This window comes from Notolepis coatsorum (assembly GCF_963971535.1).
Source record: "Notolepis coatsorum genome assembly, chromosome: 10".
NCBI classification, from domain to species: Eukaryota; Metazoa; Chordata; class Actinopteri; order Aulopiformes; family Paralepididae; genus Notolepis; species Notolepis coatsorum.
In genome coordinates, this window is record NC_140174.1 from 28,678,116 (window position 1) to 28,697,897 (window position 19,782).

A 19,782-nucleotide genomic window follows, 5' to 3' on the forward strand; every position below is an offset into this window, starting at 1 on the left:
GACTTCCACCACAGACAGGCTGATGAATTAGACCGGTTGTTCAAGGACGGACACACACACACAAACACACACACACACACACACACACACACACACACACACACACACACACACACACACACACACACACACACACACACACACACACACACACACACACACACACACACACACACACACACACACACACACACACACACACACACACACACACACACACACACACACACACACACACACACACACACACACACACACACACACACACACACACACACACACACACACACACACACACACACACACACACACACACACACACACACACACACACACACACACACACACACACACACACACACACACACACACACACACACACACACACACACACACACACACACACACACACACACACACACACACACACACACACACACACACACACACACACACACACACACACACACACACACACACACACACACACACACACACACACACACACACACACACACACACACACACACACACACACACACACACACACACACACACACACACACACACACACACACACACACACACACACACACACACACACACACACACACACACACACACACACACACACACACACACACACACACACACACACACACACACACACACACACACACACACACACACACACACACACACACACACACACACACACACACACACACACACACACACACACACACACACACACACACACACACACACACACACACACACACACACACACACACACACACACACACACACACACACACACACACACACACACACACACACACACACACACACACACACACACACACACACACACACACACACACACACACACACACACACACACACACACACACACACACACACACACACACACACACACACACACACACACACACACACACACACACACACACACACACACACACACACACACACACACACACACACACACACACACACACACACACACACACACACACACACACACACACACACACACACACACACACACACACACACACACACACACACACACACACACACACACACACACACACACACACACACACACACACACACACACACACACACACACACACACACACACACACACACACACACACACACACACACACACACACACACACACACACACACACACACACACACACACACACACACACACACACACACACACACACACACACACACACACACACACACACACACACACACACACACACACACACACACACACTCCTGACCCCAGTACCACCCACAGACAAATTGAGTGTCATCTGTCAGCTGCGAGACCTGTGTCGTCTAACTGACTCTCCTGCTAAATCCTGTGGTCCTAATCTGCTCACTAGCCCAGCCTATGATTCACAATCAGGGAGCGAAATTAACTTTTTGACTCACCGGCCAGTGGCGGGTAGATGGGAAGAGTCTACCCGCCAAGCATATTTCTTACCTGCCAATATATATTTTATATATACAATTTTTTTTTAAATAAAATATATATTATATAATCATACTTGTAGTTGTATTATCTGCGAGACATCGCCACCACGCAATAAGTCAAAATGCTTGCTATCTGCAAACAGCTCCACTGTCTGTTTTGGCTGTGTTGCTCTTCTAGAAAAAGAATCCTTTCAGGGTTGCCTATTGTATTGAAATACTGTACACTTTCCTACTGTACACTTTCCTGATTAATTGAAATGGGGGACCCTGATGTAAACAAGACGAAAGTCTTTCTCTGGTCTGCATCCCCTTAACAATTGTGTGTATTGAGCTGTACTGTATTGTACCCATTCTGCAATCTGTTAATAAAGTTTTCAATCAATCAATCAATCACACCTCCAGTACAGAAACATTGTTTGAGTTTGCGTGTCAGGTAGACCATTGATTGACAGTCGAGTCTGCCAATTACATCACATCGCTTGCACTCCGGTGCTGCAGCTGGACCCATTGCCCACCTCTGCTGTTGATAACGCTAGCCAAGTTATTATACACACAGATACACAGTGGGCCAGTGACTTTGGTGTAGGGGTGTAACAATGCATCGATCCTAAGGGGGAAATTCAACTGCATCGATTTGAAAATGTTAGAATAGATTATCGCAATTTTAATGTGTACACGTTATGTTATTGTCATGTCCGTTACAGCCAACACACCGACATACGCTACTGCATCAACGTTATGATTAACAAAGCAATGCATTCGTTTTGTTGCATTAACGTTATATTACTATTGCTATCGATAAATCTAGGTGTTCTAAAATCTATTGCTATTGGTAAGAGAGACTATAATAAGTTGGTGTCTCGGAAAACGAGAGCCCTGATCGCGGAGTTTCAGGAAGTAAACAAGAAAAATGAGAGCTTCCGATTGGTCATTTGCTTTATTTCCCATGAAACCAGTCACTTCACTCTACTGTGATTGGACCGTTGGCTTGAGTGCAATGTGGGACTTGTAGTTTTTTTAACGATCTCGCAGCGGAGGAAAAAAAAGACGAGAGAGGCTATAATCTGTATTCGCACAGCGTGCGCGTAATTGATTTTTACCGTTCGCATACAAATATTTTTAGGGGCCTGCTTATGAACTACACGTCTACACGTCTACACGCCACACGGCGGGCAGCCCTCTAAGTGTCATGCGCCAAAGGTAAAAACAGACCGCCCCTGGCGGGCGGCGGGCTTTAGTTTCGGTCCCTGTTCACAATGTGTGTGTGTGTGTGTGTGTGTGTGTGCGTGTGCGTCTCTGAGCGGTTTTTAATGCTGAGCACACAAATCATCGCTTACAACATTGCTGTTCCACTGGGGTTTAGAGGGAAAAGAGAGAGAGAGAGAGAGAGAGCGAGAGAGAGAGAGAGAGCATGGGTAGTAAGTGAGGGGGGGGGGGGCGGACAAGAGGTATACATTTGCTGTAAGCATAGGAGAGAGAGATATATGATATATATATATGAAAAATAAGATATAAAGAGAAAGTACAGTGAGAGCCAGTAGTCTTTACGGTAGACTAGAACAATGTCATGTCTAATTCCAGTAGAATGCCATAGAATGGAGCCAATTTGAGAGAGAGAGAGAGAGAGAGAGAGAGAGAGAGAGAGAGAGAGAGAGAGAGAGAGAGAGAGAGAGAGAGAGAGAGGAGGGGGGGAGGCATGGAGGGAACACTGCTCCCTCTGCTGGCCAAATTGTATCATGGCAGCCTGTGAGGTCATTGGGTTCATTCATTGTCACAGTCATCCTCGCGCTGCTGCAGCCTATCGACAACGTTGCAGCACTGGCGCTCTGGAGACGCCTTGGACTTTATATCCCACAGTAAAACAATGACACGTTCACCCACGTCAGTGGGTAAACTGCAGACTGCCTGCGTTTGAACGCGCGTAATTGAAGTTTGGAATAGGGCTCAGAATGAATTAATGCAGATGTTCCTTCTTTCTGGAAGCTCTCCAGCAGGAAATAATGTCCTTGTAATGTGTTTTTTTTTCTCCCAACAGGAAATGGTTGACTGGTTCAACGCCATAAGGGCCGCCAGGTTCCATTACTTACAGGTGGCATTCCCTGGAGCCAGTGATGAGGAGGTGAGCAGGATAATATACAGCTTGTACATTAAAGACACTATTCATATAGCAGGATAATATACAGCTTGTACATTAACTCATTCAGCGCCGGGGATTAACCATGGCCCTGTGGTCGCATTGCCACGTTTTAAAATATAGGACTGAGTCACCTTGTTTGTAGAGCTATAAGTATATTCTATATTATAGCTATGGATACAATACTATGGCCCATTTGACATCACCTATCTATCGTTCAATATGTGAGTATAGGTGAATATAAGTATGGTTTTAGAGCGGTCTAGGGTTAAAGCCCTATAAGTCAATTCCACTATAGACGTTGCCATTTCTTGCCTGTATACGTTATTATCCCGAAATCAAATCTATATCTATTATATTCCATCATGAATGCATGAAAGGGGGGGGGGGGGGGGGTCGTTTCTGATTATTTGATTGTCAGTAACGGCATTCACATTGAACACTAAAAACGGATATCAGCCCGATCGGTATGAAAGCATTGCAGGATCAAGCAAAGATTGACGTCAAAACGTCCTTACCTGTGATCAGGAGTATTCCAAAAATAATATTCCAATTGTTTGATCTCCATCTGGTATATCCAATGTCCATTTGGTCGACGGCATAATCCACCACAACATATGGATCGGAGATATTTGAGGATATGTAAGGGATAATGTATAGCTACGAGGTCATTGTCGCAAAATAATTGACCGACACGGAGTTTAAAATACCGAGCCGCCTCGGCGAGGTGTTTTAAACGTCAGTGAAGATAAATTATTTTGCGACAATGATCGAGTATAGCTATACATTATCCCGCTTATTACATGGCTAACTTACTAACAATATACCTAATTCATTTTACATCGACTCGCAACACTGGTTCTGGCTCCGCTCGTTGCTCCGCCCTGTCATCGCTGGCAGCTTCCCCAGCAGCCGGCAGTGTCTGATTGCACTGATGTCAGTGGGCTTGATTGCGAACAGCTGCACACAGCGGTCATTATTGTTCCACAGAGGTCCGTTATCGGGCAATATCGGACCTCTGACGAGCGCTATTGACCAATCACAAGCAAGCATTTCGGCGAATGTGAAAACGCCATGTAATAAAGCAGGATAATATACAGCGTGTACATTAAATACACTATTCATATATCAGGATAATATACAGCGTGTACATTAAATACACTATTCATATAGCAGGATAATATACAGCTTGTACATTAAAGACACTATTCATATAGCAGGATAATATACAGCGTGTACATTAAATACACTATTCATATAGCAGGATAATATACAGCGTGTACATTAAATACGCTATTCATATAGCAGGATAATATACAGCTTGTACATTAAATACACTATTCATATAGCAGGAGAATATACAGCTTGTACATTAAAGACACTATTCATATAGCAGGATAATATACAGCGTGTACATTAAAGACACTATTCATATAGCAGGATAATATACAGCTTGTACATTAAAGACACTATTACTATAGCAGGATAATATACAGCTTGTACATTAAAGACACTATTCATATAAAAAAGCGAAAGGCCTCTCCTCTGTCCTGATTCTCCTAGATCTATCTGCAGCCTTCGACACAGTCAACCACCAGATCCTCCTTGCGGCCCTCGCAGGAATGGGAGTGGCTGGCTCTGCGCTGACATGGCTGTCATCATACCTCAATGACCGCTCCTACCAAGTGTCATGGAGAGGGACCCTGTCGGCCACCCGCCCCCTGCGGACGGGTGTCCCCCAGGGCTCGGTTTTAGGACCCCTTCTCTTCTCCCTCTACACTAAATCACTGGGTAACATTATCACGTCTCATGGCTTCTCCTACCATTGTTATGCCGACGATACTCAACTCTTCCTCTCCTTCCCTCCCTCAGATATCCACGTCTCTGAGCGGATCTCGGCCTGTCTGTCCGACATCTCAGCCTGGATGACGTCCAACCACCTCAAACTGAACCTAAGCAAAACAGAATTGCTCCACCTGCCGGCCAAATCCTCCCCTCTAACCGACCTTTCAATCACAGTCGAGAATGCAGCTGTGACTGCGTCCCCGACCGCCAAGAACCTTGGTGTTGTCCTCGACGACCAGTTGAACTTCTCTGCTCACATCGCAGCGACGACCAGAACCTGCCGATTCCTCCTGAGCAACATCAGAAGGATCCGCCCCTTCCTGACAAAAGAAGCCACCCAACTCCTCGTCCAATCAACAGTCATCTCCCGCCTCGACTACTGCAATGCACTGCTCGCTGGCCTCCCGGCCACTGCCACTAAGCCTCTTCAACTCATTCAGAACGCAGCGGCCCGCCTGATCTCAAACCTACCGAAGTCGGCCCATGTCACCCCACTTCTTAGGGACCTGCACTGGCTCCCCATTGCTGCACGAATCCGCTTCAAGGCCCTCGACCTAGCATACCGTGCGGCAAAGGGAACCGCTCCCGCCTACCTCCGGTCAATGGTCTCTAACTACACACCCTCAAGACCCCTACGCTCTGCATCTTCTGGCCGCCTCAGACCTACTCCTATCCAAGCTCCGGGAGGGTCATCAAAGAGAAGTCGCCTATTCTCAGTCCTTGCCCCACAATGGTGGAATGAACTACCCACCCCAGTTAGGACAGCCGAATCACGTCCAATCTTTCGCCGTCGACTAAAGACGCACTTCTTCAACCATTATCTGAATTTTAAAAAAAAACAATAAAAAAAAAAAAAATCTAACCCTAACTAACCATACTGTCATGCACTTGTCCTAATAAACTAACCTACACTGTAGCACTCAACACTTTGATGAACATTGTTGCTCAGCTGATAGAGTTGTGCCCTTCCTGATGGCTTGTCGTACAGAACTTGTAAGTCGCTTTGGATAAAAGCGTCAGCTAAATGACTAAATGTAAATATAGCAGGATAATATACAGCTTGTACATTAAAGACACTATTACTATAGCAGGACAATATACAGCTTGTACATTAAAGACACTATTACTATAGCAGGAGAATATACAGCTTGTACATTAAAGACACTATTACTACATGGCAAAGACATTATTAATATACATGGCAAAGACATTATTCATATACATGGCAAATACATTATTCATATACATGGAAAATACATTATTAATATACATGGCAAAGACATTCATATACATCCCAACGACATTATTAATATACATCATACATATATTATTAATATACATTGCGAAGACATTATTCATATACATTGTAAATACATTATTAATATACATCCAAAAATATTATTAATATAAATTGCGAAGACATTATTCATATACATTGTAAATACATTATTCATATACATTGTAAATACATTATTAATATACATCATAAAGATATTATTAATACACATTGCAAAGATATTATTAATACACATCGCAAAGACATTATTGATACACATTGTGAAGACATTATTATTTTTTTTTTTTTTTTTTTTTTGTCTTTTTCCCCCTCCATTTTCCTCCGATTTTCTCCCATCCCAATGTTAGTCGTATGCCAATTCCCAGTCCCTTCCTGGTCGCTGCGCTTTACCCCCCACAGTCAGATCATTTGGGAGAGTGGAGGCTACCACGTGCTTCCTCCGACACACACGTCCAGCCAATCACCGCTTCTTTTCACCTGGCAGCGCGGATTCTCATTGAGAGGGCGTAGCGTGTGGGAGGACCACACTATCCCCCTCACGTCCAATCCGCGCTTAGCAGGCGCCCCGACCGAACTGTAGGAGTCGCTGTTTACAACGACCCGGACCCACCCCGCCAGCTTCTCCCACCCTCTGATACAGCCAATTGTATCAGTGCAGACGGCCAGCCAAGCTGGTGACAACCCCGGAGCTGTGAGCTGGATTCGAACAGGCGAATCAAGCTCACAGCTCCGGGGCTGGTGACGAACGCAATCTCCGCTCGACCACCTAACCGCCATTGTGAAGACATTATTAATATACATTGCAAATACATTATTATTAATATACATTGCAAATACATTATTAATATACATAGCAAAGACATTATTAATATACATCACAAAGACATTATTAATATACATCGCAAATACATTATTAATATACATCGCAAATACATTATTAATATACATTGCAAAGACATAATATATATAATATATACATAAGGGACCATATTTCATTTAATTTCAAACCTTTATTTCAACTTGTGAGACACTGAGGTTACACTCATTTACAGAGATGACAAGCTTACAAAACAAGACACAGTTTATCAGTAAATTCATACATAATACATAATAATTAGCTAAGACAGTTACAAGTCGACACACAGTGGTCGGAGATCCTACTTTTAAATGCAGCAAAATAAGGAAGAACCTTCAGCTTCAGAGTCAGTTCAGGTGTTGGAAGCATCAAAGAAAAATGCAGTTATTCCTAGTTCAGAGCAAACTCCAGGAATCCTAAGAACCAACCAGTTATTTGAATGTGTAGAATAGGTTCCAAGATTCCATTCCAACAGTGTTGTGGTGTAAGAGGTGAGTTTACCAATAAGGGCTTTAAAATAAACAAATACCAATGATTAGTTACTGCTTTCAACCAGAGGAGGCCATCCAACCTCATACAGGACACAGTGGTCATCAGTAATACATCTGAGAGCAGACTGACAGACAGAGTCCAGAGGTTTTAAAGCATGTCTATAAATCACATTATACAATGGCATGCACATTTCTTGATTCTGATTGGCTGAAACAGTGAAGTTGCCGGTTGTTATTTAGTATAACACACTCCACGTGACCCCAGATCCCTCCCACAACCGAATTACTTAATCTTTTCTCTCTGAATCAATCCGCCATAGATAGAAAGATGGAAGTATGAATAGCTTTTGAACGAATCCTCCAAAAAAGATACACTCAACTGGAATATGTTAGTTTGTTACATACACATGGATTATGTAATTAATTTGTCATGACTCATTGTGCAACAAAAGAAAAATCACAGACGTTTTTAATTAAATTTTTTTTTAATTTGATTGATTGTTTGATTGAAAATGGTATTACCAGATTGCAGAATGGGTACAATACAGTACAGCTCAATACACACAATTGTTAAGGGGATGCAGACCAGAGAAAGACTTTCGTCTTGTTTACATCAGGGTCCCCCATTTTCAATTCATCATAACATATATGACATACATGACATACAGATAGACAGTACTGCTACATCTATACATTTATGACATACCAGATTTACAAATACAGTACTGTTTGTGATACAAAAAGAGTCTAGAAAAGAGAGTACATTTGACGAAGAAACTGTACATTGGAGGAGGTTGGTAGGTAGGAGATTGGTAGGTGGGGTGGAAGGGGGGTATTTCGTATAACACACTCCACGTGACCCCAGAACCTCAATGTAAATAAACCATAATCACCCTACAAAAACAGTACTGTATCTGTAAATCTGGTATGTCATAAATGTATAGATGTAGCAGTACTGTCTATCTGGGTTTAACATGGTTTGTGGAGCTCCCTCTGGTGTCTACTAGTGGATCTACTATTGGATCTACTTTCTCTGTGGATGGTTTTGTGAATACATCTCCATTATGCTTCAATTACTGTGTGTTTATTCTATAGCAATAAGGTTGGGTGAATTCGGCCATTGTATAAAATGCATTACACCACTTGTAGTCGTGTGTTATAGGAATTAGATCAATATGTGACGCTAGATTCTATATTATTGTAAAGGTTCGCTGTTTGGGCCAGCTAGATTTATGGGTTTTATGCAAGTCATGCTATGTTGTTGACATTTTGGAATATTCTGGACTTTTTCAACGCTCTGTGTCATATCGGAATATTCTGGAATAATATCACCCTATGGCATGCAGAAAGACCTGGAACATAAAGAACAATCTGTGACTATACACAAGAATCATATCTGGAAGAACAACAACCTTTACAACGGAATACTGCCCACCCCTGTTTGGGGGACGAACTGCATACACATATTTCAAACCTTCATTTTCATCTAGGTGTATAAATTTGGCAAAGTTAGATTAAGATTTAAACAAATGTTCTCTATTTTTTGAGGTTTCTATGATTTAGTTCTATACATCTTTCTTATTCTTCGGTGTGTTTTAACTTATACATGTTAGTATAATGTTTAAGTGAATATACTATGATATTTGAGGCATATTTTTTATTTTTATTTTTATTTTATTATTTTAACAGGAGAGTGGCTAAGCCACGGGTGACATTCTATTAAGGTAGAATTAAGAGTTTTAGATCCTATGGCAATTTGCATAGGAAAGTTAAGGATAAATGGCTCATTCTGGCTGACTGGTCGTGTAAGGGAGGGGGGGATTATATGATTGGGTTTATATGTATGTTTTCAGGCTCGGCTCTCAACAGGACCTCAATAATTGGATATATATCTATTGTGAAGTTTTACTCCAGACGAATTATACACAAGAATACAACAACATGTTTAGGAAGTTGAATATCAAATTGTTGGACGTATGGTCTGATGCGGATGGCAGAGTAACCATAGCTAAAGTAGAATATAGTAATAGGAAAATCGCGTTGGTAGCGGCATATGCCCCAAATCTTTACGACGCTAACTTTTACGCTACACTCACTAGAGCAATGTTGAACCTTCCTGAGTATTCATTTATAATTGGCGCAGATTTTAATGCTTAGTGGGATCCCGTGATGGATAAATCTAATCCCACCATTTCCAATGATCAGAAACATGCATCTAATGCACTAAAGGATTGGGCCAAGAATACAGGTGTAAATGACCTATGGCGATTACTCAACCCAACGGCCCGAGAGTACTCGTTTCGCTCTGCAAGACACAAAACATTTTCCAGAATAGATTATGTTTTTGCATCCCCTAGACTATTTGATATCTATGACGTGGAAATGGTGCCTAATGCACTATCAGATCACAGCTATTTACTCCTGAAAGGTTCATTTGGTATACTGTCATCCCGAGCCCCAAGATGGCGATTAACTCGATACTGCTGAAAAACAATGAATACATAATACAATTCAAAGTTGAACTTATTAAATTCCTGCGGAGTAATGCGAATTCAGTACAGGATCCCAGAATGTTATGGATGCCGGTAAAGGGTTTTATCAAGGATTACACTACGGTCTTTGCCTCCAACCTACGCAAGAATCGTTGTTCCAAATTGGTAGAGCTGGAAACGCTTTACTCCTTGTTGTTCTCCTCTTTACAACACAACTACTCGGTTCGATTGGAGACTCACATTAATGTGTTAAAAAAGGAGATTAACTCCATTTTAAGACAACAATCTGAATTTCAAATACGTAGCACAAGACAACATTATTACTTTCATGGTTCTAAACCAAGTCACCTACTAGCTATGAAGATACGTTCTAACGCAAAATTTGCAGATATCCCTACTATTAAGAACCAACAAGGACTTGTTACAGACCCCAACAAAATTAACGATACCTTCAAAGAGTTTTACTCCAACTTGTACAAATCAGAAATGGTTTTCGATCAAAATAAACTGGATACATTTCTTAATCAAATTAATCTACCTAAACTTTCAGAGGAAGACGCTAAACAGTTAGACACACCTATTACACTAGAGGAACTTAGGGAGGCTATATCTGAAATGCAAATTGGTAAGGCTCCTGGATGGGATGGTATACCTCCAGAACTGTACCTATCATGTTGGGATGTAATTGGACCCCTATTACTTGATATGATTTTATACTCGATCAAAGAGGGGAATTTCCATAAGAACGGCAATATTGCACTCATATCTGTCCTCCTTAAAAAAGACAAAGACCCTACCGATTGTGGTAGTTATAGACCCTTAAGCCTCCTCGGAACCGATATTAAGCTGTATGCTAAGGTACTAGCCATCAGACTTCAAAAGCATATGACATATTTAGTTCATCCTGATCAGACTGGATTTATAAAAGGCCGCCTGATCACGGATAATATAAGACGGTTACTACATATGTTAGACGCCAGTAAGGATGCCATTGCACCTACAGCTGTATTATCCTTGGATGCGATGAAAGCCTTTGATAGATTGGAATGGTCTTATTTATGGGCAGTACTCGGAAGTGTTATACAAAGACCCATCGGCCATGATAATAACAGGTAAATTCATCTCCGCACTCTTTCCTGTGTCGCGCTCGTCCAGACAGGGTTGCCCTCTTAGTCCCGGACTATTTGCTCTATCCTTAGAGCCTTTAGCACAGTATATAAGACAATCCCAATCCATTGAGCCAATCTCAATTAAGGGCACACAACATCATATTAGTTTATATGCGGACGACGTAATATTGTTCATGCAAAACCCTACCACCTCACTGCCTCATCTTCTCAAGTTGATTGATGATTTTGGCAATCTATCGGGATTTAGGATAAACTGGCCAAAATCGGCCTTCCTCCCACTTAATGTCTCTGCGAAGGCAACATTCCTTCCAGGAAATATACCAATGGTAGAACATTTTAGATGTCTTGGAGTTGAAATATTCCCTACTATAAGCCAAACGGTGAAGTATAATTATACAAGACTTCTAGATAGGATCACAAATGACTTTGACAGGTGGTCAAAACTTAAAAACTCAGTACAGGCCAGAGTATCAATAGTTAAGATGGATGTTTTACCTAGAATCAACTTCTTTAGCTCAATGTTACCGTTACCCCCTCCTGCTGATTACTGGAAAAAATTACACTCCACCGCATATACATTTATTTGGAATAACAAACCTCCACGAATAAAAAGATCCACTGCACAGAGAAACAAAGCCGACGGAGGTTTAGCATTTCTAGACTTCTACCACTATTTTAAAGCGTTCTCTTTAAGACCACTGAGCACCTGGTTTGATCCTCAAGCATCTGTATCCTGGAGAACATTAGAAGAAAACATAGTGGCACCACATAGATTGCAGGATATAGTATACATCAAATTATCAATTAAGCAATGCGACTTGAAATGTGGCCCTCTTATAACACATGTGATTCGGATATGGCGTGACACACAGAAAAGATTTACTAACCAACACAAATGGCATAGCCATTCTCCCATATTTAATAACAATGCACTCCTTATTGCACAATGACCTATCAGATATCCAAAATGGGAAAAGCAAGGCATACATACATTGGGAGATATATTCAACGAACAGGGTTTCTGTAGCTATCATGAAATTCAGAACAAATTTAACCTCACCAGCTCCACTTATTATTTCTATATACAGTTATTAGCAACTTTGAAGGCCCATGGAGTCCCATTAAAGATACCACTTGAGCACCACAGATATCACAAATTCTTCTATGAAAGGGAGACATCGAGAGGCTTCGTATCTGACTTTTATCATCACTTACTAACGTCTTCGTATGAAATCCTTCCCCTAGACTCAGTTTGGAGGAGGGATATACCAGACTTGAAAGTAGATTTTGATTGGCAAGAAGTCTGGGTAAACGTTCGACTAGCGTCACGCAACCCGGACCATCAACAGATTAATCTTAATTATATTCATAGGAATTACCTGACACCTATAAGATTTAACCGAATGGGGCTTAAACAAGATTATCTATGCTCCTTGTGTCTAAGAGGTGATATAGGTACATTTATGCATATGTATTGGGAATGCCCCCCTGTTAAGATATTCTGGGAAGAAGTCACTACGCAATTATCAGAATTTTTATTTCTGAACATACCTGTAATGCCTTCTGTATTGTTGTTGAATGATGTTTCGCAGTTAGTAGCCTCTATACAGCTAAAGAGACAAATTTTGTCCGGTCTTACGGCTGCTAAAAAGTTGATAGCATCACGATGGATTCAACCGGATAAAATGTGCCGGAAGGTATGGGTTCTTACCTATCTCGATGTGATTTATTTAGAGATATCTACAGCAAGAATTTTAGGTGTCAGAATAAAGGTTAGCATATGAATTGTAATCTCTGGTTAGAAACGAATAATGGATGGATTATCCAAGGGGGGTCCTGAGGGGGGGGAAGAAGAACGAGCAAGAGCATATGTATGTACTGTATTGTATAATGGGGATTATGTATATATCTCGTAACCTACATTTATTGATTCAAATACAGGAATGTATATTCCTGTGATTTATTGAGATATTTACTGTTAAATTTTTTTGTCAAAAAAATAATACAAAAATTTGTTCAAAAAAATAAAGGAATTAGATCTTGCCTAGGGGGGTCTAACGACCCTCCGCTGCGTGTCGGGCCTAACAACCACCCCTAGGCATGATCGAATTCCTATAACACACTCCTGCTCGTGATGTAATGCTTAATCATCATAGTCCAAAATGTATAAGAAAACAGCTTCAACAATCCTCTCTTTACTAATCACGGGAAAGCTGGATCTATTTCTGTACAGGAAAGCAATTTTCTGTCACAGCTTGAAAGCAAGAATATCCACCTGGAACTTAAATGAAAATTTCTCATCAAGCCACACGCCAAGATATTTATACTCAGTGACTCTCTCAATGTTAGAAGTGCTTACAGTAGATACAGTATATGTACTTGTATCATAATCAACATTTCTGGCTCTGGAGAACAGCAGCCATTTAGTTTTACTAGCATTGAGGACTAATTTAAAATTGATAAAAGCTTACTGAAGAACATTCAAAGAAAGCTGCAAGTTCAATATCAGTCGTATATACAAATACAGTTGCAATAATTGTCACCAGACCTGGGAGAGTTATTTATTCATTTATTTATTAAAACTTATTTCTGGAATTGATTGATGTTGTCTCCCATGATTGGACCAATTAGCCAAACTGCAAATATTTGAACTCTTAGATTTCAGTTAGTAATTTATTTATCAGATTGTGAATAAAGGATTGGATGATTTGATAGCTGTGTATAATGCAACAATCTATCATTATATTATGTGGCTTATTAATGCACATTCTTTTGTTAATATGTTTATTTCAAACTTGCTCTCTCTCTCATCTCTCTTGTGTCTCTCTCCTTCTCTCTGTGTCTCTGTGTCTCTCAAATGTATCTCTCTAGCTGGTGCCCAAACTGACCCGTAACTTCATGAAGGAAGGCTTTATGGAAAAAACAGGCCCAAAGGTCGGTCCGTTTTGTCACACTAGTAGAAATAGAAATGTTATGTCAAAGTTACAATAACGTCAAAGTCACGATAACATCAAAGTCACAATAATGTTAAAGTCACAGTAATGTTAAAGTCACAATAACATCAAAGTCACAATAATGTCAAAGTTACAATAATGTTAAAGTCACAATAATGTCAAAGTTACAATACTGTTAAAGTTACAATAATGTTAAAGTTACAATAACATCAAAGTCACAATAATGTCAAAGTTACAATACTGTTAAAGTTACAATAATGTTAAAGTTACAGTAATGTTAAAGTTACAATACTGTTAAAGTTACAATAATGTTAAAGTTACAATAATGTCAAAGTCACAATAATGTCAAAGTTACAATAATGTTAAAGTTACAATACTGTTAAAGTTACAATAATGTTACAGTTGCAATAATGTTAAAGTTACAATAACATCAACGTTACAATAACATCAAAGTTACAATAATGTTAAAGTTACAATAATGTTAAAGTCACAATAACGTCAAAGTCTCAAAATTTTTTCCTGTCTTTCGTTCTTTCTTTCTTCCTTTTCTCTCTGTCTCCTCTCATGTTCTCCAAGCAGCACACAGAGGGCTTTAAGAAGAGGTGGTTTACGATGGACGACAGGAGGCTCATGTACTTCAAGGACCCTCTGGTATCTATCTATCTATCTATCTATCTATCTATCTATCTATCTATCTATCTATCTATCTATCTATCTATCTATCTATCTATCTATCTATCTATCTATCTATCTATCTATCTATCTATCTATCTATCTATCTATCTATCTATCTATCTATCTATCTATCTATCTATCTATCTATCTATCTATCTATCTATCTATCTATCTATCTATCTATCTATCTATCTATCTATCTATCTATCTATCTATCTATCTATCTATCTATCTATCTACCTACCTACCTACCTACTTTACTGTAATTCTCTCTCTCTCTCTCTCTCTCTCTCTCTCTCTCCCCCCCCCCCCCCCCCCCCCCCCCAGGATGCCTATGCCCGTGGTGAGGTGTTCATTGGCAGTAAAGATAACTGCTACACCGTGCTCTCCGGTCTGCCACTGTCCACCCAGGGCCACCACTGGAACAACGGCATCACCATAGTGACGCCAGACAGGAAGTTCCTGTTTGCTTGCGAGACCGAGGCCGAGCAGCGGGATTGGATAGCGGCCTTCCAGAGGGTCATCAACCGGCCAATGAGGCCACAGGAATACGCAGGTAACACAGGAAGTCCTCCCGCTGTTTGTTTACGTTTGTTTTGTTTGTGACTATTTGTATAGAATGTATTGTTGTTAACACTTTGATCGCCATGGGTTAAATTCATAATTTACCATCCCTCGCCAGCTCTATTTGTCTATGGAGAAGTTCCCCTTCTTTGCAGGGCTATAACTTTTTAAATTCTATTGCTACATTGCCATTATTATGGCCCATTCAATGTCCTATATGTATTGTTCAGGGTGTAGCAATGTTAAACTTTTTCATTCACATTATTCATACTAAAATATGGTCTAAAGTATAAGTATGTTTTTATCGTTTTCTGCAGCTTTCTTCAGAACGTGATTTATAGCCCTAAATGCATTATATTGATGATGAAATACAGTTTGGTAGCGATCGGCGCAAGATGAAAAATTTCAACTGGACGTACTTCTAGAATGATCTACGTATGATCTGATGATGACCGGATGGGCGGGGGATCGTTTATAATTCCGTGGGCAACGTTAGATGATTCATCCAGAGTGGGTCATATGTTCATCATAGCAGTTTATATTGAACACGTTAGAATATAACGCTGAATCTTACCGTATGTTCCTCGCGCCGTTGGACGATCAGCGTGGAGTAGACCGTTTTCGATTATGGGATGTAGAAATGCCCGATCCATTTCCAGGTTGTATAATAGTATATACGTCCAAATAACGTTGTTTATTGAGTTAGGGCGAGCAATCTATTATCCAGTGTTTCAAGATGGAGTCGCGGGAGCTATAGAGAGTGGCCGGACCACATTTGCATGAGTACTACTGGTTCAAAGGTTAATATCCGGTTGGCGATCTGCCGATCGGCCACCAGATGGCGCTCTTGAACCGCTAGAGAGTTGAGAGGAGATCACACTTGTGTCTCAGGGCCCCGGAAAGGAAATATGATTTCGATGACAGATTTTTGAAATATTGACATCAAAGACGAGTTAAGGCGCCCTCGGCGGAATGAGCATGGCGGGGAATGACGAGTTCCGGCGTTTTCGGCGGTTAAAGTGTTAAATAAGTGGTCTACATCCAGACAGCTTACCACTGATATAGATTGTCTGGTCAGTAACATGGGTCTCCCAGTCCCTCCGCTCTGCAGTAAACAGAAAATAAATGTTCTGGTATCCTGTTCCCACTTTATCCAATGTAGAGCTATGTAACACAATTTTAACAAATAAATACCACTTACATTGCCTTTAAATGGTAGGAGAAATACTTGAATCCACTTTAGAAAATACAATATAATACACATGATCGTTAGTGTCGAGGTGTTTATGGCCAGTGGGTGGATGCTGAGCTGACAACCTGCCACCAATAGAAGTAGATGACCGGCATCACTATAGAATTATATAATCTTTATCCATATTTCATTAGTAATGTAGCCTGATAATGTCCTCCCTGTAGAGACAACTAGAGTTGACTGTCTCTCTTGCTCTAGTGTCAGGTTGTAAACCTTCCTAAGACACACAGGGTATGTGTACAATGATACGTCCACAGACCCCTGGTCAGTTGTTGGGTAGGAAGAATAGACTTATCAGGTCAAAGGACCTTTCGGTCAGCAAAAGGTTACCATATATGGGTAGGGACCTAAGTAGAGGTTAAACGATTAGATTAGATTAGATTCAAATGTATTGCCATCATACAGCACAGGTACAGTACAACAAAAATAAGTTTAGCATCCAACCAGAGTGCAAATGTAATAGTATGTACAGATATAGATATAGTACTGTGGTGGAAAATAGCCGAAGCTAATAACTCACTCAGTCAAAAGAGACCTGGTTAATACGATTTATTAACTCAATCAAAGTATCAATACAAAATAGTCAGAGATAGACTGGATGACTCTCAATGTAGTGTTTATCTAGGACAACTGGAATGAGAGACTCCTCACTGGATCTTGAACCATCTATTTATACATACAATGTAAAGTGTGGGGATCAAAGGAATGTGACATCTTTGGGGCAACAGTGGTCGGGAGGTAGAGCAGTCGTCTGGTAATCCGGAGGTTCCCGGTTCGATTCCCGCTCCTCCCGGGCAGCGTGTCGAAGTGTCCTTGAGCAAGACACTTAACCTCCCGATGAGCACGTTGGCACCTTGCCTGGTCGCCTCCGCCGTCGGTGTGTGAATGTGTGAGTGAATGGGTAAAATGTGAGGAACAAATTGTAAAGCGCTTTGGATAAAAGCTGCTATATAAATGCACCATTTACCATTATGGACTCCATATGGATGGGACCACCGACTCTTTGTTCTCCCAGAATGAGCTAATAAATGGCTGCGTGTGAAGAAGGACTGCAATGCAGTGGTGATGATCACGTTTATTCTCATATCGCTGTGGTCATAACTTCTGTACCCCCCCTCTCTCCCCCTCCCCTGGTTCTTTTTGCAGTGGAGGCGCATTTCAAACACAAGCCTTGAAGACCGAGGGGGGGTACCACCGGAGCGTCAGCTGAACTGGACTGGCCCGGTCCCATTCACACCGAGAAGGAGACCCCTGCTACTGGAGACTCAGAGACCATCGGGGTCCTGCTGCAGTTGCGGTGGAAGAGTGAGAGGAGAGATGAATCAAGAGAGAGAGAGAGGGAGAGAGACCGCCCGTCTAACTGTATCCCGACAGACCTCCGTGACTCATGCCGGGGCACAATGTTAGAGGGCAGACGTTTAAGATCAGATGATGTCATCGCTGCTGCCCCCTTCCCCTCCCCCCCTGTGCTATACAGTATCATGCCAAACCCCGCCCCCATCCATTCGTCAACCACATGGACTCTCCCCACCATCGCACGCACGCACACACACACACACACACACACACACACACACACACCTCCCCATTCGTCCATCTCGTGAATGGTTCATCCTAACCTGTAATCTATTGTAATTATGTAATCTAGTGTCACTTCACTGTGTGCTTAAACAACAACAATGCATTTATTATTTAATTAATCTGTTAATTTATTGAATGTACAGTTTTCAATGACAGTGGCTTAACCGCATGTGTCTGTGTGTGTGTGTGTGTGTGTGTGTGTGTGTGTGTGTGTGTGTGTGTGTGTGTGTGTGTGTGTGTGTGTGTGTGTGTGTGTGTGTATGTGTGGGATTGTGCAGATTTCTTTGTGGCAAAGAGAGGACATTGTAACGTTGATTCTCCAGCGTTGGAATCTCTTGAACCTGAATCTACAAGGTGTTGACAATAACATAATAATATGCATAACAGCCAAAACAACCAAACACCTAACGATCGCCGGTTCAGATAATGTAGCTAGAGGGTCAATCCTTTCGCCTCGCTTCACATGGACAGCTAGGCGTTCTCATGGCAACACGATTTAAAACAGTTTATTTATTTGGACTATTGTACAGTATACATCATAGTCAAAACAGTGAATGCTGCTTTTTAAGGGTTATAACGTGACAGGATTGTAATTTATTCAATATGTGATATATGATTTATTTCGTCCTCTTATTTTGTAAGATTTGTTTTGTTGATCCTACGATCATCGTAGTACTGTAGTTCATTTCATGATAAAGACCATAATGTGAATACAGATTAAATCTGACATTAACGTGTTGTTTTTATTTCCTTTTTTTTTTTTTGGATATCGACTATTCCCCACCACTGCTTCAGAATAGTTCACTTTGTAAGCCTTTATCTAATTTGCCACAAACTGGGAGTCAAATCCATTCACAAAACTGGTATTTTTATTTTTAGACATGTAGAAATTGTTAGCATTTCTCAGTGATGCCAGTGGAAGTCAATGGGGGAAAAAGGCTCCATTGACTTCAAACAAAGTGAGCTGTTCCTTATGGTAATAAGTCAATC

At 41.0% G+C, this 19,782-nt stretch overlaps 1 protein-coding gene across 1 annotated transcript in view; it reads left to right on the plus strand.

Moving 5' to 3' along the window:
* The window catches only part of LOC311235513 (arf-GAP with dual PH domain-containing protein 1), a 120,549-nt gene extending 101,762 nt beyond the window's left edge, over positions 1–18,787 (plus strand). The window contains exons 6-10 of the mRNA XM_084322981.1: positions 3,557–3,640; positions 14,638–14,700; positions 15,300–15,371; positions 15,723–15,951; positions 18,358–18,787. Of these exons, the coding sequence (XP_084179107.1) occupies positions 3,557–3,640; positions 14,638–14,700; positions 15,300–15,371; positions 15,723–15,951; positions 18,358–18,386 (477 nt within the window). The 3' untranslated portion in view covers positions 18,387–18,787. The remainder of the gene's footprint in view (positions 1–3,556; positions 3,641–14,637; positions 14,701–15,299; positions 15,372–15,722; positions 15,952–18,357) is intronic.
* Positions 18,788–19,782: the final 995 nt, after the last annotated feature.